The 17,931-nt window shown below is 40.6% G+C and overlaps 4 protein-coding genes across 7 annotated transcripts in view; 1 reads left to right on the top strand and 3 right to left on the bottom strand.

Moving 5' to 3' along the window:
• LOC132855003 (tripartite motif-containing protein 16-like) overlaps positions 1–1,631 on the bottom strand; it is a 4,988-nt gene extending 3,357 nt beyond the window's left edge. The window contains exons 1-3 of one of the 3 annotated variants that reach the window (XM_060883702.1): positions 971–1,631; positions 464–559; positions 91–324 (exon numbers count right to left, since the gene is read on the bottom strand). In XM_060883702.1, coding sequence (XP_060739685.1) covers positions 91–324; positions 464–559; positions 971–1,561 — 921 coding nt within the window. In that variant the 5' untranslated portion in view covers positions 1,562–1,631. The remainder of the gene's footprint in view (positions 1–90; positions 325–463; positions 560–970) is intronic. The other 2 variants (XM_060883704.1, XM_060883703.1) reach the window with 2 other exon arrangements.
• A 3,073-nt stretch (positions 1,632–4,704) lies between these two features.
• LOC132855004 (tripartite motif-containing protein 16-like) lies at positions 4,705–7,588 on the bottom strand. Its single transcript, XM_060883705.1, has 6 exons — positions 6,901–7,588; positions 6,394–6,489; positions 6,021–6,254; positions 5,746–5,905; positions 5,541–5,600; positions 4,705–5,392 (listed from the first exon to the last, which is right to left on the bottom strand). The coding sequence occupies exons 1-6, from the start codon at positions 7,492–7,494 to the stop codon at positions 4,860–4,862; spliced, it is 1,677 nt and encodes a 558-aa protein (XP_060739688.1). The 5' UTR covers positions 7,495–7,588; the 3' UTR covers positions 4,705–4,859.
• A 3,065-nt stretch (positions 7,589–10,653) lies between these two features.
• LOC132854980 (tripartite motif-containing protein 16-like) lies at positions 10,654–14,040 on the bottom strand. Its single transcript, XM_060883671.1, has 7 exons — positions 14,036–14,040; positions 12,748–13,243; positions 12,363–12,458; positions 11,990–12,223; positions 11,685–11,844; positions 11,480–11,539; positions 10,654–11,331 (listed from the first exon to the last, which is right to left on the bottom strand). The coding sequence occupies exons 1-7, from the start codon at positions 14,038–14,040 to the stop codon at positions 10,799–10,801; spliced, it is 1,584 nt and encodes a 527-aa protein (XP_060739654.1). The 3' UTR covers positions 10,654–10,798.
• On the top strand, positions 13,282–17,537 carry LOC132855419 (E3 ubiquitin/ISG15 ligase TRIM25-like). 2 transcript variants are annotated; one of them, XM_060884351.1, is made up of 6 exons: positions 13,282–14,680; positions 14,973–15,068; positions 15,208–15,441; positions 15,660–15,741; positions 15,974–16,033; positions 16,136–17,537. In XM_060884351.1, the coding sequence occupies exons 1-6, from the start codon at positions 14,090–14,092 to the stop codon at positions 16,657–16,659; spliced, it is 1,587 nt and encodes a 528-aa protein (XP_060740334.1). In that variant the 5' UTR covers positions 13,282–14,089; the 3' UTR covers positions 16,660–17,537. The 2 variants fall into 2 exon arrangements, with proteins under 2 accessions (XP_060740334.1, XP_060740333.1); XM_060884350.1 differs by having other exon boundaries at positions 15,552–15,741.
• Positions 17,538–17,931: the final 394 nt, after the last annotated feature.

The raw sequence follows: 17,931 nt of genomic DNA, 5'->3' as shown, positions 1-17,931 counted from the left end.
AAGGAGAAAGGTGGAGAAATATACACATTATACATACAGGTGTGTGTGTTTGTGTGTGTGTGTGTGTGTGTTTCAGACAGTGTGTGTTACCTGGAGGAAATGGATGTCATCGTGTGTATGTGAAAGCTTCTCCATCTCAGTGACTCTCCTCTGAAGATCATCAATCTCCTGCTCCAGTTGCTCCAGGAGTCGTTCAGCTCGACTCATTTCAGCCTTCTCCTGAGCTCTGATCATCTCCGTCACCTCCGAGCGCTTTTTCTCCATGAAGCTGATCAGCTCAGTAAAGATCCTCTCATTGTCCTCCACTGCTGTCTGTGTACTGAGCTGTTAGGAGACACACAACACATGAAGGTCCATTTAAAGCTCATCTCTCATTCTCTCTCTTACTGGGACTCTAAATGACTCCATGTTGTCCATGTTGTGTGTGTTTCTAGGAGCAGCTCTGTCTCTGCTCACTGCTCACCTTTATAGTGTTCACAGCCTGTTTCAGCTCCTGCACCTTCTTCTGCTTCTCCTGGAGTCTCTGCTGGAATTTCAGCTGCTCCTCCTGTAGCTCATTCTGAGGAAAAATAAAAGACATTTCACTGTTTATAAACTTTACGAGCAGTTTATACAGAGTGTATGAGCTCAGTGTTTGAACACTAACTGCACAGAAAGGGTTAAAGTTCACTCGGGTTCTACGGAGCACCTTATTAAATATAACACTGGATGTTGGCTGTTACAAAGTTCATAGGTTAACACGGAAATATATTTTAGTCTTTAATGAATATACTTGGGTTCCTTTGGGTTACATCACAATTAACAACAAAAGATGTATCGATTTTTTTCTTTTTTAATAATAATATATCCAAAGCTTAAAAGTTTAATATGAACCCTAAGTTGTAGCTTCTGCTTGGAAACCTTCAGCCACTTTACATTAGAAATATAAATTGTATGAACTGACTGAATAGATGAGACTTGTATTTCTCACCTCTTTCTCAGTTCTGTAAGCTTTAACTGAGACGGTGTCGTGGCTTTTATGTTCATCCGTCATACACAGATAACAGATGAAGCTTTGGTCAGAACGACAGAAGATCTTCAACACTTCATCATGTTCAGAGCAGATCTTCTCTTGTAGATTTCCAGAAGCTTCGACTAACTTGTGCTTTTTCCATGAAGGAACTTGATAGTGAGGTTTGAGATGAGTTTCACAAAACGAAGCCACACACACCAGACAGGACTTGACGGCTTTGTGTTTTCTCCCGGTGCAGAAATCACACTCCACATCTCCAGGTCCAGTGTAACAGTGATCAGGAGAAGCAGCTTGAACTTCAGTCTTCTTCAGTTTCTCCACCACTTCAGCCAGAATGTTGTTTCTGCGTAGAACAGGCCTTGGTGTGAAAGTGTCTCTGCACTGAGGACAGCTGTAGACGTCCTTCTGATCCTCCTGATCCCAGCAGCCATTAATACACACCTTACAGAAACTGTGACCACAGGAGAGAGCCACCGGATCCTTCAGGAGATCCAGACACACTGAACAGATGAACTGATCCTGATCTACTGAAATACTCGCCTCAGCCATTTTCCTGAACTCAGAGCAGCACTATGAGTTTCGTTTTTTGTTGAAATTAACTTCCTGGTTCTGTGTGTGTATGAGAGAGAGGGAGAGACAGTGAGAGGGAGGGAGGGAAGGAGCAGCACAAGGACATAGAGCTTATAAACGCCCCTTTTTTAACTGTTTCTTCTCCCTCTAACCCAGTGGTGTAGTCCTCAAAAATAAGTGGTATTAGAGATCCCCCCCCCCAGTTCCCTGCCACGCTGCTAAAACAAGAAAAGCAAAAACAACAGACAGAAGTCAATGTTTGCATTTACATGACATTAACATTAACGCCTTCAGCAGACACTTTTATCCAAAGAAACTCACAGTGCATTTGAGTTACATACATTTTATCAGTATCTGTGTTCCCTGGGAATCGAACCCACAACCTTTGCAATGCTAACGTAAAGCTCTACCATAATGCACTCATACACTTATATAAAAACTATTTTGTCATTAAATTATGCATTGTTTGTTCAGTTACAGTATGTTCCAAACATTTTTTCTATCTATTGTAACATGGACTGTGGAAAAGTGGCATAAGGTTGATTTTTTGATGAATCATCTATTGAACTGCAACCCGATCATCGCAAATACTGCAGAAGACCTATTGGAACCCGCAGGGACCCTAAGATTCACACAGAAAACAGTCAAGTTCGGTGGAGGAAAAATCATGGTTTGGGGTTACATTCAGTATGGGGGCGTGCGAGAGATCTGCAGAGTGGATGGCAACATCAACAGCCTGAGGTATCAAGACATTGTTGCTGCCCATTACATACCACAGGAGAGGGCAAATTCTTCAGCAGGATGGTGCTCCTTCTCATACTTCAGCCTCCACCTTTCTGTCCTAATTAAGTAATTAAAAATCAAGGCTTGATAAGAATTTATTTTGGTATAATAAGCTTAATCTAGAGGCCTTTGCCTTTCATATAAGCCACTTCTGATTCCAAATGATCAACTAGAGCTGCGTTCACACTGCAAGTCTTAATGCTCAATTTGGATATTTTGCTCAGATCTGATTTTTTTGTTTGGCTGTTCACATTACCTTTTAAAATGTGGCCTATATCAGATACCACTGTGAACTGTTTGCTGTTTCGAACTGACCCGCATGCGCAAATGTTTGTGTAATGGCAGGACAGAGACGCAGTGTTTTGAAAATTTTCGGATGTCGAGGGCAACTTTTGATTATTTGATCCATTTTGTAGGCGTAGTCACGTTTGTGTGCGAACTCGCCGGGGCATAATTGTGATGAATGTCGATGTAGATTGACGTAAAAGTCGCATCAAATCCGCCTCGGTTGTTCACACTGCGGCCACATTGGAAAAAAATCAGATTTGGGTCTGATTCAGGACCACATATGGAAGTGGTCTGAATCGGATTTGAAAAAATCAGATCTGGGCTAGATTTGAGTGTTCACACTACTCCTGAAGAAGTCTGACCTGGTCACTTGACCCCAAAAAAATCAGATTTGGGTCTGATTCAAGACCACATATGGATTCCCTTGGAATCTGTCTCTCAGTCGTCTGCACATAGAGACTTGTGTATTTTGTCCACCGCGGCGGAAAGCTGAGTTTGAGGAAAATTGGGTTGTAGCTGCCTCTCTACATTACTACTATAAAAAAGAGGTGTTATTTGTGTAATAAGAGCGTTTAGCTCAGGAGTTATTGACTCGGGAAACTCCAATCTGTGAATATGTGACCAACTTTACTTAAGTCTGCTTCAACATGACACCAGCTTCTGTTGATGAAGTAAACTCTCCTCCCTGTAAACGCTCGGTGAAGTTGGTACACGACAGCTGTCGGGGGCGGGGAAAGGGGCGGGATTCAAATAAAAATGAACCAATTACAACGAAGTTTTGCGAGTTAAAAAATGTGACACAGTTAAAGGGGAAGAAAAGACGAGGGTAAATTATGGACGTTTTAAGCAGCAAAACAAGTGGGTATACCGAGGGTATACGCTAATATTAAGCCATAGAAGTTGTTATACGCAATCAGCCCTCCATATACGTGAGTATGGCCCCGACTACACCACTGCTCTAACCCCCTTCTATCATACACACTGTGTCAGAGAAATCTGTTTTTGGAAGTTGAACGTAGGCTGATGATATGCTTTGAGCGTAATGTGAATATTTAATATGTTTTCCTTGAACTTACTTACTTCATGCATTTTAAAATAAATATTAATTTAAGATAGCAAGACACAACCGACTCAAACTCAGACCGATTGTGTTGTTCTCTACATACGAGCACCGTTTTCTTCTAATACTAATGAACAATAAAGCTTTATATTCTTTGTTGTTAAAGGTGCGGTGCACAATGTTTGAAAGCCAATGTTGACATTTGAAATCACCAAAACAAACACGCCCCTAACCCAAATGGGTGTCACCCCTGTTTTGATAGCTCCACCCCACACATACATACGTAACCAAGGCAACTATTATGGCGGAACCCGCTGGGGCGGCTGGCCGAGTGGATATTTTTTTTTGTACTGTTTTTGTAGTACTGTGTGTTGTACCGTGAAAGTTTTAGCTCGTTTTGCTTTTTGTTGTGGATAAACACATGGAAACAGGAGACTTGGAGCCTTTTTTCGCTTTTCGTTTTTTATCCGCCATGTCAATGTTTCAATCTCTTTCTGCTAATGTCAGACATGCGCACTGAACACTCTCTCCGCCGCATATTGACAAGACACGCCCCTTTCTGCTCATTGGCTACACGTTTGTTTTATTTGTCGCCCCGACTAAGTTTTCTGAAGCAGTTTTCAAACATCGTGCACCGCACCTTTAACTTACATGACAGATGGTAAATTTATAACTCAACCTATAACTGAACCTAAGAAAAGTGTTTCATGTGAAGGGCAAAAAAATCAAACGAAAGTCTTCAGTGACCAACTTCTAGCTTCATAGTCCGGCTAATTTTACCTCAGCAGTTATTAGCAACATTAGCAAACCCGGTGACTTACAGTAATAAAAAGACAAAATAAGACACGTTACTTCTGTTTATTTTAATATTTTCAAACTCTGATATTACACTTTTTTAGTGTAAAAAATAAATCGAATCTAATTAACTAGAAAGTTTGAAATGTAAAAAAAAATAAAAAATGACATGCAAGCACTTAAAGCAACTAGTGACTATAATGCATAGATTTAAAAACAATATTCTGTTAATTCTGTTGTATTTTACATATTTAGACACTCACTCATATCAGATGTTTATTTCAATTAAACTTAACCTAAAAAAAAGATTGGTCGTTTTAATAATAAATAAAAAGTCATATTGCTAATATTTTATTTTGGATCACATAATTTTACAAATGTTTCATAACTGCGCAGCCAGAACCCAGCGTATAGAGGCTGAGTGAATGTGGTGTGGACTCTGTGGAGGAGCTTCATGGTGTCAGAGACGCTGTAGAAGGACAGAGTTCCTGCACTGTGATCCACATACACTCCTATTCTGGAGGATGATGGAACTCTGAGATCAGTATTAATGTTGTTGTGCCGGAAAGACAGGAAAGAAGGAGAACATCTCAGACCCCAGGACTTATTGTTGCCTCCAAACCAACCCTCATTACCCCGACCTTTCCTGCTGATGTCTTTATATGAGACTGCGATATACACACAATCTTTACTGCTCCACTCCACCTCCCAGTAACAGCGTCCACACACACTCTCCTTACACAACACCTGACTGTAGTCGACAAATCTCTCTGGATGTTCAGAGTACGGCTGATGTTTCCTACTGTCTGTCACCACTTTGTTCTTCTCAGACAGAATGAGGAAACGGTGCGCCGTGTTTGGATCCAGAGTCAGAGAACAGAAATCTAAATAAAATTGTAAAAAAATGGGACCATTTTAGAAAGTAATTACAGAATGTTTATAGTGTACAGTGATAAAGTTAAGAATATAATTCTTATATTCGTGTGTGTGTGTGTGTGTGTGTGTGTGTGTGTGTGTGTGTGTTACACATACAGTGCAGAAAATCATCTCTACTCTTTGGTTCTGAGGGTAAAATTATCTGAAGTTCTGCAGCTGTGGAGACACAGAAACAAAATGGAGATGGAAAAATCAGGTGCCGTAAAAAAAGACTGAAACAATTTAAAGTGACAGAATTTCTGTCTGATATTTAATCAGTGTTTTATTTTAGACAACACATTATCAGGACCATTTCTCTCACCACGTCCAGGGATGTTGATGAATTCCTCCTGGAAGATTTCCACAAGTCTCTTTTTCAGGTCAGAGAGAGATTTCTTCACTCCATCAAATGAGAGATGTTGACTGACAGTGATGCTGGATGTGTCGTCACGTCCAGAAGAGACAAGAAGAGACTGGAAACTCTACAGAGAGAAAGAAGAACAACATAGAGAAGGAGAAAGGTGGAGAAATATACACATTATACATACAGGTGTGTGTGTTTGTGTGTGTGTGTGTGTTTCAGACAGTGTGTGTTACCTGGAGGAAATGGATGTCATCGTGTGTATGTGAAAGCTTCTCCATCTCAGTGACTCTCCTCTGAAGATCATCAATCTCCTGCTCCAGTTGCTCCAGGAGTCGTTCAGCTCGACTCAGTTCAGCCTTCTCCTGAGCTCTGATCATCTCCGTCACCTCCGAGCGCTTTATCTCCATGAAGCTGATCATCTCAGTAAAGATCCTCTCATTGTCCTCCACTGCTGTCTGTGTACTGAGCTGTTAGGAGACACACAACACATGAAGGTCCATTTAAAGCTCATCTCTCATTCTCTCTCTTACTGGGACTCTAAATGACTCCATGTTGTCCATGTTGTGTGTGTTTCTAGGAGCAGCTCTGTCTCTGCTCACTGCTCACCTTTATAGTGTTCACAGCCTGTTTCAGCTCCTGCACCTTCTTCTGCTTCTCCTGGAGTCTCTGCTGGAATTTCAGCTGCTCCTCCTGTAGCTCATTCTGAGGAAAAATAAAAGACATTTCACTGTTTATAAACTTTACGAGCAGTTTATACAGAGTGTATGAGCTCAGTGTTTGAACACTAACTGCACAGAAAGGGTTAAAGTTCACTCGGGTTCTACGGAGCACCTTATTAAATATAACACTGGATGTTGGCTGTTACAAAGTTCATAGGTTAACACGGAAATATATTTTAGTCTTTAATGAATATACTTGGGTTCCTTTGGGTTACATCACAATTAACAACAAAAGATGTATCGATTTTTTTCTTTTTTAATAATAATATATCCAAAGCTTAAAAGTTTAATATGAACCCTAAGTTGTAGCTTCTGCTTGGAAACCTTCAGCCACTTTACATTAGAAATATAAATTGTATGAACTGACTGAATAGATGAGACTTGTATTTCTCACCTCTTTCTCAGTTCTGTAAGCTTTAACTGAGACGGTGTCGTGGCTTTTATGTTCATCCGTCATACACAAATAACAGATGAAGCTTTGGTCAGAACGACAGAAGATCTTCAACACTTCATCATGTTCAGAGCAGATCTTGTCTTGTAGATTTCCAGAAGCTTCGACTAACTTGTGCTTTTTCCATGAAGGAACTTGATAGTGAGGTTTGAGATGAGTTTCACAAAACGAAGCCACACACACCAGACAGGACTTGACGGCTTTGTGTTTTCTCCCGGTGCAGAAATCACACTCCACATCTCCAGGTCCATTGTAACAGTGATCAGGAGAAGCAGCTTGAACTTCAGTCTTCTTCTTCAGTTTCTCCACCACTTCAGCCAGCATGTTGTTTCTGCGTAGAACAGGCCTTGGTGTGAAAGTGTCTCTGCACTGAGGACAGCTGTAGACGTCCTTCTGATCCTCCTGATCCCAGCAGCCATTAATACACACCTTACAGAAACTGTGACCACAGGAGAGAGTCACCGGATCCTTCAGGAGATCCAGACACACTGAACAGATGAACTGATCCTGATCTACTGAAATACTCGCCTCAGCCATTTTCCTGAACTCAGAGCAGCACTATGAGTTTCGTTTTTGTTGAAATTAACTTCCTGGTTCTGTGTGTGTATGAGAGAGAGAGGGAGAGACAGCGAGAGGGAGGGAGGGAGGGAAGGAGCAGCACAAGGACATAGAGCTTATAAACGCCCCTTTTTTTAACTGTTTCTTCTCCCTCTAACCCAGTGGTTTAGTATTAAAAAATAAGTGGTATTAGAGATTCCCCCCTCCCCCGTTCTTTGCCACGCTGCTAAAACAAGAAAAGCAAAAACAACAGACAGAAATCAATGTTTGCATTTACATGACATTAACATTAACGCCTTTAGCAGACACTTTTATCCAAAGAAACTCACAGTGCATTTGAGTTACATACATTTTATCAGTATCTGTGTTCCCTGGGAATCGAACCCACAACCTTTGCAATGCTAACGTAAAGCTCTACCATAATGCACTCATACACTTATATAAAAACTATTTTGTCATTAAATTATGCATTGTTTGTTCAGTTACAGTATGTTCCAAACATTTTTTCTATCTATTGTAACATGGACTGTGGAAAAGTGGCATAAGGTTGATTTTTTGATGAATCATCTATTGAACTGCAACCCGATCATCGCAAATACTGCAGAAGACCTATTGGAACCCGCAGGGACCCTAAGATTCACACAGAAAACAGTCAAGTTCGGTGGAGGAAAAATCATGGTTTGGGGTTACATTCAGTATGGGGGCGTGCGAGAGATCTGCAGAGTGGATGGCAACATCAACAGCCTGAGGTATCAAGACATTGTTGCTGCCCATTACATACCACAGGAGAGGGCAAATTCTTCAGCAGGATGGTGCTCCTTCTCATACTTCAGCCTCCACCTTTCTGTCCTAATTAAGTAATTAAAAATCAAGGCTTGATAAGAATTTATTTTGGTATAATAAGCTTAATCTAGAGGCCTTTGCCTTTCATATAAGCCACTTCTGATTCCAAATGATCAACTAGAGCCGCGTTCACACTGCAAGTCTTAATGCTCAATTCGGATATTTTGCTCAGATCTGATTTTTTTGTTTGGCTGTTCACATTACCTTTTAAAATGTGGCCTATATCAGATACCAGTGTGAACTGTTTGCTGTTTCGAACTGACCCGCATGCGCAAATGTTTGTGTAATGGCAGGACAGAGACGCAGTGTTTTGAAAATTTTCGGATGTCGAGGGCAACTTTTGATTATTTGATCCATTCTGTAGGCGTAGTCACGTTTGTGCGCGTACTCGCCGGGGCATAAATGTGACGAATGTCCATGTAGATTGACGTAAAAGTCACATCAAATCCGCCTCGGTTGTTCACACTGCGGCCACATTGGAAAAAATCAGATTTGGGTCTGATTCAGGACCACATATGGAAGTGGTCTGAATCGGATTTGAAAAAATCAGATCTGGGCTAGATTTGAGTGTTCACACTACTCCTGAAGAAGTCTGACCCTGTCACTTGACCCCAAAAAAATCAGATTTGGGTCTGATTCAAGACCACATATGGATTCCCTTGGAATCTGTCTCTCAGTCGTCTGCACATAGAGACTTATGTATTTTGTCCACCGCGGCGGAAAGCTGAGTTTGAGGAAAATTGGGTTGTAGCTGCCTCTCTACATTACTACTATAAAAAAGAGGTGTTATTTGTGTAATAAGAGCGTTTAGCTCAGGAGTTATTGACTCGGGAAACTCCAATCTGTGAATATGCGGCCAACTTTACTTAAGTCTGCTTCAGCATGACACCAGCTTCTGTTGATGAAGTAAACTCTCCTCCCTGTAAACGCTCGGTGAAGTTGGTACACGACAGCTGTCGGGGGCGGGGAAAGGGGCGGGATTCAAATAAAAATGAACCAATTACAACAAAGTTTTGCGAGTTAAAAAATGTGACACAGTTAAAGGGGAAGAAAAGACGAGGGTAAATTATGGACGTTTTAAGCAGCAAAACAAGTGGGTATACCGAGGGTATACGCTAATATTAAGCCATAGAAGTTGTTATACGCAAACAGCCCTCCATATACGTGAGTATGGCCCCGACTACACCACTGCTCTAACCCCCTTCTATCATACACACTGTGTCAGAGAAATCTGTTTTTGGAAGTTGAACGTAGGCTGATGATATGCTTTGAGCGTAATGTGAATATTTAATATGTTTTCCTGGAACTTACTTACTTCATGCATTTTAAAATAAATATTAATTTAAGATAGCAAGACACAACCGACTCAAACTCAGACCGATTGTGTTGTTCTCTACATACGAGCACCTTTTTCTTCTAATACTAATGAACAATAAAGCTTTATATTCTTTGTTGTTAAAGGTGCGGTGCACGATGTTTGAAAGCCAATGTTGACATTTGAAATCACCAAAACAAACACGCCCCTAACCCAAATGGGTGTCACCCCTGTTTTGATAGCTCCGCCCACACATACATACGTAACCAAGGCAACTGTTATGGCGGAACCCGCTGGGGCGGCTGGCCGAGGGGATATTTTTTTTTGTACTGTTTTTGTAGTACTGTGTGTTGTACCGTGAAAGTTTTAGCTCGTTTTGCTTTTTGTTGCGGAAAAACACATGGAAACAGGAGACTTGGAGCCTTTTTTCGCTTTTCGTTTTTATCCGCCATGTCAATGTTTCAATCGCTTTCTGCTAATGTCAGACATGCGGACTGAACACTCTCTCCGCCGCATATTGACAAGACACGCCCCTTTCTGCTCATTAGCTACACGTTTGTTTTATTTGTCGCCCCGACTCAGTTTTCTGAAGCAGTTTTCAAACATCGTGCACCGAACCTTTAACTTACATGTCAGATGGTAAATTTATAACTCAACCTATAACTGAAACTAAGCAAAGTGTTTCATGTGAAGGGCAAAAAAATCAAACGAAAGTCTTCAGTGACCAACTTCTAGCTTCATAGTCCGGCTAATTTTACCTCAGCAGTTATTAGCAACATTAGCAAACCCGGTGACTTACAGTAATAAAAAGACAAAATAAGACACGTTACTTCTGTTTATTTTAATATTTTCAAACTCTGATATTACACTTTTTTAGTGTAAAAAATAAATCGAATCTAATTAACTAGAAAGTTTGAAATGTAAAAAAAAATAAAAAATGACATGCAAGCACTTAAAGCAACTAGTGACTATAATGCATAGATTTAAAAACAATATTCTGTTAATTCTGTTGTATTTTACATATTTAGACACTCACTCATATCAGATGTTTATTTCAATTCAACTTAACCTAAAAAAAAGAACTGGTCGTTTTAATAATAAATAAAAAGTCATATTGCTAATATTTTATTTTGGATCACATAATTTTACAAATGTTTCATAACTGCGCAGCCAGAACCCAGCGTATAGAGGCTGAGTGAATGTGGTGTGGACTCTGTGGAGGAGCTTCATGGTGTCAGAGACGGTGTAGAAGGACAGAGTTCCTGCACTGTGATCCACATACACTCCTATTCTGGAGGATGATGGAACTCTGAGATCAGTATTAATGTTGTTGTGCCGGAAAGACAGGAAAGAAGGAGAACATCTCAGACCCCAGGACTTATTGTTGCCTCCAAACCAACCCTCATTACCCCGACCTTTCCTGCTGATATCTTTATATGAGACTGCAATATACACACAATCTTTACTGCTCCACTCCACCTCCCAGTAACAGCGTCCACACACACTCTCCTTACACAACACCTGACTGTAGTCGACAAATCTCTCTGGATGTTCAGAGTACGGCTGATGTTTCCTACTGTCTGTCACCACTTTGTTCTTCTCAGACAGAATGAGGAAACGGTGCGCCGTGTTTGGATCCAGAGTCAGAGAACAGAAATCTAAATAAAATTGTAAAAAAATGGGACCATTTTAGAAAGTAATTACAGAATGTTTATAGTGTACAGTGATAAAGTTAAGAATATAATTCTTATATTCTTGTGTGTGTGTGTGTGTGTGTGTGTGTGTGTGTGTGTGTGTTACACATACAGTGCAGAAAATCATCTCTACTCTTTGGTTCTGAGGGTAAAATTATCTGAAGTTCTGCAGCTGTGGAGACACAGAAACAAAATGGAGATGGAAAAATCAGGTGCTGTAAAAAAAGACTGAAACAATTTAAAGTGACAGAATTTCTGTCTGATATTTAATCAGTGTTTTATTTTAGACAACACATTATCAGGACCATTTCTCTCACCACGTCCAGGGATGTTGATGAATTCCTCCTGGAAGATTTCCACGAGTCTCTTTTTCAGGACAGAGAGAGATTTCTTCACTCCATCAAATGAGAGATGTTGACTGACAGTGATGCTGGATGTGTCGTCACGTCCAGAAGAGACACGAAGAGACTGGAAACTCTACAGAGAGAAAGAAGAACAACATAGAGAAGGAGAAAGGTGGAGAAATATACACATTATACATACAGGTGTGTGTGTGTGTGTGTGTGTGTGTGTGTGTGTGTGTGTGTGTGTGTGTGTGTGTGTTTCAGACAGTGTGTGTTACCTGGAGGAAATGGATGTGATCATGTGTGTGTGAAAGCTTCTCCATCTCAGTGACTCTCCTCTGAAGATCATCAATCTCCTGCTCCAGTTGCTCCAGGAGTCGTTCAGCTCGACTCAGTTCAGCCTTCTCCTGAGCTCTGATCATCTCCGTCACCTCCGAGCGCTTTTTCTCCATGAAGCTGATCAGCTCAGTAAAGATCCTCTCATTGTCCTCCACTGCTGTCTGTGTACTGAGCTGTTAGGAGACACACAACACATGAAGGTCCATTTAAAGCTCATCTCTCATTCTCTCTCTTACTGGGACTCTAAATGACTCCATGTTGTCCATGTTGTGTGTGTTTCTAGGAGCAGCTCTGTCTCTGCTCACTGCTCACCTTTATAGTGTTCACAGCCTGTTTCAGCTCCTGCACCTTCTTCTGCTTCTCCTGGAGTCTCTGCTGGAATTTCAGCTGCTCCTCCTGTAGCTCATTCTGAGGAAAAATAAAACACATTTCACTGTTTTAATAACAGGCTTTTGCTTGTTAAGGAATGAGCATTTTGTACAGAACAGTTGCATGGACTCGTTCGATTTGTTTGAGTTCAGTTGTCTTCACTTTCTTCCATCTGATTAAACTTCTTAGTTAATGATTACATATAAAATTTCTGTTAGATCAGTAAAAATCACCAAACCAGACTGGTCTCTCCTCTAGAACTGACTAGGCAGCTGATTCTAGATAATATACAGATCATGTCACTGCTGAAAAAGATTTCAGTTCTCACCTGTTTTTCAGCTCTTTCTGAACAGAAAGGAACAGTGCAATGACCTTTGTGTTTGTCCATCATACACAAACAGCAGATTAAACTGTGGTCAGTACGGCAGTACGTCTGAAGCACCTCGTTATGTTGAGAGCAGATCTTCTCTTTGATATTTTTTGTGGCTTCAAGTAGCACGTGATTTTTCCACGAAGGTACTTGATAGTGAGGTTTCAGATGAGTTTCACAAAACGAGGCCACGCACATCACGCAGGACTTGACGGCTTTGAGTTTTCTCACGGTGCAGAGATCACACTCCACATCTCCAGGTCCGGTCTGATAAAAAGAAGCAGAAGCAGCTTGGACTTCAGGATATTTCACTTTCTCCTCCAGTATGTTGTTCGTGTGTAGAACAGGCCTGGGTGTGAAAGTTTCTCCGCATTGAGGACAGCTGTAGACGACATTGTGATCCCAGAAGGCATTAATACACACCTTACAGAAACTGCGACCACAGGGCACAGTCCTTCAGGAGATCCAGACAGATTGGACATTTGTACAGGTCCAGAAAAAAGTGGTCTACGAAAATAGGAGCCTCTGCCATCTTGATGCACCCACACACTGAGAGAGAGAGAGAGAGAGAGAGAGAGAGAGAGAGAGAGAGAGAGAGCGAGAGCGAGAGAGAGAGAGAGAGAGAGAATGAACTTCCTGCTTCATACCTCCCTCTATATTTATCTGTGGGTTGTGTTATACCTGGTGGAGCTCTAAAGACAGGTCGGAAGTGTAGGACTTAAAAGAAGAGTGTGTAAATAAAACACACACATGCATGTATGTGTATATAAAAAAAACTTTATTGTTTAATTCAGGATATTATCTTCCTTTTTTCTGGTCAACCCTTAAACAAACAACACGGACGTACTAAATATGAGTCGAAACGTATTTTCAGCTGTGGCTGCTGGATATCTGCTGGACATTAAATCTTTTATTGATTTCAAAGGTTTATGTGCTCAGTGTTAAAGTGGCATGAACCTCGATCTAAAGTATTTTCACAAGTTAATGTATCAGTATTTGTGAATGTGGAATTTAAAGTTTCACCAATCTGATACATGTTTAATACCCAATACGGATTTTTTTATGCGCACTGTTAAAAGTACAACAGAACAACAATTGTATAAATTGTTGTGAATAAATTTGAAAATATTGTAAACATTTATTGGTTAAAATTACATTGGTGTATGTGCTGAAAGGAAGAAATTAGTGTTTAGAACCTGTGTTTGTGCTCCTCCCCTTCCCCACCCTCCCTCACTCCATCTCCTACTTCATCGTTTTCTTTCTCTTTCTTTTTAGTTTAGTTCTATTTGTAGTCAGGAAAATGGCTGAGGCGAGTATTTCAGTAGATCAGGATCAGTTCATCTGTTCAGTGTGTCTGGATCTCCTGAAGGATCCGGTGTCTCTCTCCTGTGGTCACAGTTTCTGTAAGGTGTGTATTAATGGCTGCTGGGATCAGGAGGATCAGAAGGACGTCTACAGCTGTCCTCAGTGCAGAGACACTTTCACACCAAGGCCTGTTCTACGCAGAAACAACATGCTGGCTGAAGTGGTGGAGAAACTGAAGAAGAAGACTGAAGTTCAAGCTGCTTCTCCTGATCACTGTTACACTGGACCTGGAGATGTGGAGTGTGATTTCTGCACCGGGAGAAAACACAAAGCCGTCAAGTCCTGTCTGGTGTGTGTGGCTTCATTTTGTGAAACTCATCTCAAACCTCACTATCAAGTTCCTTCATGGAAAAAGCACAAGTTAGTCGAAGCTTCTGGAAATCTACAAGAGAAGATCTGCTCTGAACATGATAAAGTGCTGGAGATCTTCTGTCGTTCTGACCAAAGCTTCATCTGTTATCTGTGTATGACGGATAAACACATTCATGACACAGTCACAGCTGCAGCAGAAAAAACTGAAAAAGGAGTAAGAATTAAAGAATTTTTTTCCATTTATGTATTCATCAGAAAGATTTTAAACCTGTTAATTTTTTTTGTTTATCAGCATTAGTTGTAAACCTGTCAAACAAGTAAGAATTCCTGCTGACTGGGTGAGGCAACATAACTGTTGACAGAAAGAGAGATAGAGAGAGATAGAAAGAGAGAGAGAGAGGGGGGGGGAGAGGGAGAGAGAGAGAGAGAGAGAGAGAGAGAGAGAGAGAGAGAGAGAGAGCGATTCAGGGTAACCCACATTGGAAAAAACTTTGTTTTATTCACAGAGTGTGCTACAGGAGGAGCAGCTGAAATTCCAGCAGAGACTCCAGGAGAAGCAGAAGAAGGTGCAGGAGCTGAAACAGACTGTGAACACTATAAAGGTGAGCAGTGAGCAGAGACAGAGCTGCTCCTAGAAACACACACAACATGGACAACATGGAGTCATTTAGAGTCCCAGTAAGAGAGAGAATGAGAGATGAGCTTTAAATGGACCTTCATGTGTTGTGTGTCTCCTAACAGCTCAGTACACAGACAGCAGTGGAGGACAATGAGAGGATCTTTACTGAGCTGATCAGCTTCATGGAGAAAAAGCGCTCGGAGGTGACGGAGATGATCAGAGCTCAGGAGAAGGCTGAACTGAGTCGAGCTGAACGACTCCTGGAGCAACTGGAGCAGGAGATTGATGATCTTCAGAGGAGAGTCACTGAGATGGAGAAGCTTTCACACACACACGATCACATCCATTTCCTCCAGGTGAGACATCCACTTCAATCTTTTTCTGATTTTAGATTCTACATAAAAACTTTAAAGTAATTGTAACTTTAATTTATTTTTCTAATTTCATGTCTAATTTCTGTTTGCAGACTTTAGTCTCTGGTAGTCAATCTCTTCCATACAATAGACCAGATTTTCAGACTGATCTCTGTGAGGATTCATCCAGCATCACTGTTAATCAACATCTCTCATTTCAGAGAATGAGGAAATCTTTCTTTGATCTGAAAAAGAGACTCGAGGAAATCTGTCAGGAGGAATTCATCAAAGTCCCTGAAGATGGTAAAAGAAATGATCCTGCAAGGAAATTTTATTGTTATCTCATGTTATATAATAAAGTTTATTTCTCTGTCATTCACACTGAAAAAAAAAATGTTTTTTGAAAATAAAATTATGCTTAAACAATAGACACAAATTCCTAAACAATAGACAAAAATCATTTCCTTCTGAAATTTTTTTCATATTTTACGGCACATGATTTTTTCATCTCCATTTTGTTTCTGTGTCTCCACAGCTGCAGAACTTCAGATAATTTTACCCTCAGAACCAAAGAGTAGAGATGATTTTCTGCACTGTATGTGCAACACACACACACACACACACACACACACACACACTCCATATCAATATATCTTGTGATTGATATCTAACGTGTTCACATTTTTCATGTGTTTAGATTTCTGTGATCTGACTCTGGATCCCAACACAGTAAATCATCACCTCGTTCTGTCTGAGAAGACCAGAGCAGCGTCGAGCAGTGAGAGAAAGCAGAGATACCCTTTTCATCCAGAGAGATTTGACTGCTACAGTCAGGTGTTGTGTAAGGAGAGTGTGTGTGGACGCTGTTACTGGGAGGTGGAGTGGAGCAGTGAGGGATGTGTAGAAATATCAGTCTCATATAAAAACATCAGAAGGAAAGGACTGGGTGATAAGTGTGTGTTTGGACTCAATAAACAGTCCTGGAGTCTGGAATGTTCTTCTTCTTCTCTCTCTTTCTATCACAACAACATTAAGACCGAGTTCGGTGTTCCTTCTCCGTCCAGAATAGGAGTGTATGTGGATCACAGTGCAGGAGCTCTGTCCTTCTACAGCATCTCTGACACCATGAAGCTCCTCCACAGAGTCCACACCACATTCACTCAGCCTCTATACGCTGGGTTCTGGCTGCCTTGTTATGGGTCAACTGTGAGATTCAAATGACCAAGAATAACATCTTGAGTAACTTTTTTTGGATTTCATATTTTTAATTAAAGCTTCTTTATTTATTGGTGTTCTGCCCTTGACATCAAATGCCTTGCTAGATTCAGCAGTCAGATAACGCCTCCCAAGGACAATGGACACATGGGATCGTTTAAGCTTTATTGCTGTCAATAGAATAGCGTAAAACTGCAAGGATATCGAATACAGAATGCTGAGTGTATAATAATGATTAACACATTTACATAAAATAAACAAGACTCTTCACAGTGTACAATAAACATCAGTTATATCGGCAATAGGTTGAATGATAAATTTACCATCTGACATGTAAGCTATAATAACAAAGAATGCATAGAAAATATAATACAACATAGAAATTCTATGTGTATGTGTAACTGGTGTAAAAAAGAAACTCATTGATTTAACCTGACCCTTGTCTATTTCCTGTATTATTATTTTTTCTTTTTTTTCTACTCTTACAATTGGTTTATTAATGTTTTATATCTTCCTACTTTTGGCAAAAGAATGGTTTAGTGAACTCCTTAATTATTGTTTATAGAATATAACTTTAAAAGTAGCAGAACTTTTCTTTGGGAATTTGTTTGGGGAGGGAATGTTATCGGTGGGACACTTCTGTGGGGCTTCCTCTTGTGCATCATGCGGTCGCCTCAGTCCGTAGATATCTATAGCCTCAGTCTATCTTGCGTGTGAGGCCGCATGCCTTTTTCGCTCCTACCCTCAATATACTCTTGTGGTAATATTTCTTCTCTAATCAGTTAGCATTATATATACTAGTGTGTGCCAGTAAGGGAGAAGCTGATGCCCCGTGTCTCAACTGTTTATTTCCTTTTCTTACAGTAAAAAAGTGCTGAATCTCATTAAGTGGTTGTGTGGTCCTTATGTGTGTGAGAGTGACCGGTCCAGACACGTTACATATGCATAAAAATTATAATACAACATTTACATACCGAAAGTGCCTTCAAATCAACTTAAGTTGAGGAGTAATAATAGCTGTGACTGCAGACCTATGCATGTGGTTGTTGAAACTAGAGTTGCCACCCGTCCAGTGAAATACGGAATTGTCCCGTATTTACAGGCAAAATGACTGCTGTATATTGCTCTATAATGTGGACCTATGTAAAATACGGGACAAATCGCGTCCCGTATCAAATCAATATGGGACGCGATATGTCCCGTATTTTACATAGGTCCACATTATACAGCAACCCATGCAAATCACCCCACGCGCATTGTGTGGAGACGTGTCCTATT

Source organism: Tachysurus vachellii, chromosome 12 (genome assembly GCF_030014155.1).
Source record: "Tachysurus vachellii isolate PV-2020 chromosome 12, HZAU_Pvac_v1, whole genome shotgun sequence".
NCBI lineage: Eukaryota > Metazoa > Chordata > Actinopteri > Siluriformes > Bagridae > Tachysurus > Tachysurus vachellii.
This window is presented reverse-complemented; position numbering and strand designations above follow the sequence as displayed.

What these genes read in the sequence shown, in the direction of transcription:
- LOC132855004 (XM_060883705.1), bottom strand. Translation starts at nt 7,494, where the DNA reads ATGGCTGAGGCGAGTATTTCAGTAGATCAGGATCAGTTCATCTGTTCA. An exon ending in AGGCTGTGAACACTATAAAG is followed by an intron (nt 6,255 to 6,393) that starts GTGAGCAGTGAG and finishes GTCTCCTAACAG; the next exon opens with CTCAGTACACAGACAGCAGT. An exon ending in CATCAACATCCCTGGACGTG is followed by an intron (nt 5,601 to 5,745) that starts GTGAGAGAAATG and finishes GTGTCTCCACAG; the next exon opens with CTGCAGAACTTCAGATAATT.
- LOC132854980 (XM_060883671.1), bottom strand. An exon ending in CATCAACATCCCTGGACGTG is followed by an intron (nt 11,540 to 11,684) that starts GTGAGAGAAATG and finishes GTGTCTCCACAG; the next exon opens with CTGCAGAACTTCAGATAATT. An exon ending in TAGAGATGATTTTCTGCACT is followed by an intron (nt 11,332 to 11,479) that starts GTATGTGTAACA and finishes AATTTTATTTAG; the next exon opens with ATTTCTGTTCTCTGACTCTG.
- LOC132855419 (XM_060884350.1), top strand. Translation starts at nt 14,090, where the DNA reads ATGGCTGAGGCGAGTATTTCAGTAGATCAGGATCAGTTCATCTGTTCA. An exon ending in AGACTGTGAACACTATAAAG is followed by an intron (nt 15,069 to 15,207) that starts GTGAGCAGTGAG and finishes GTCTCCTAACAG; the next exon opens with CTCAGTACACAGACAGCAGT. An exon ending in ATCACATCCATTTCCTCCAG is followed by an intron (nt 15,442 to 15,551) that starts GTGAGACATCCA and finishes TTCTGTTTGCAG; the next exon opens with ACTTTAGTCTCTGGTAGTCA.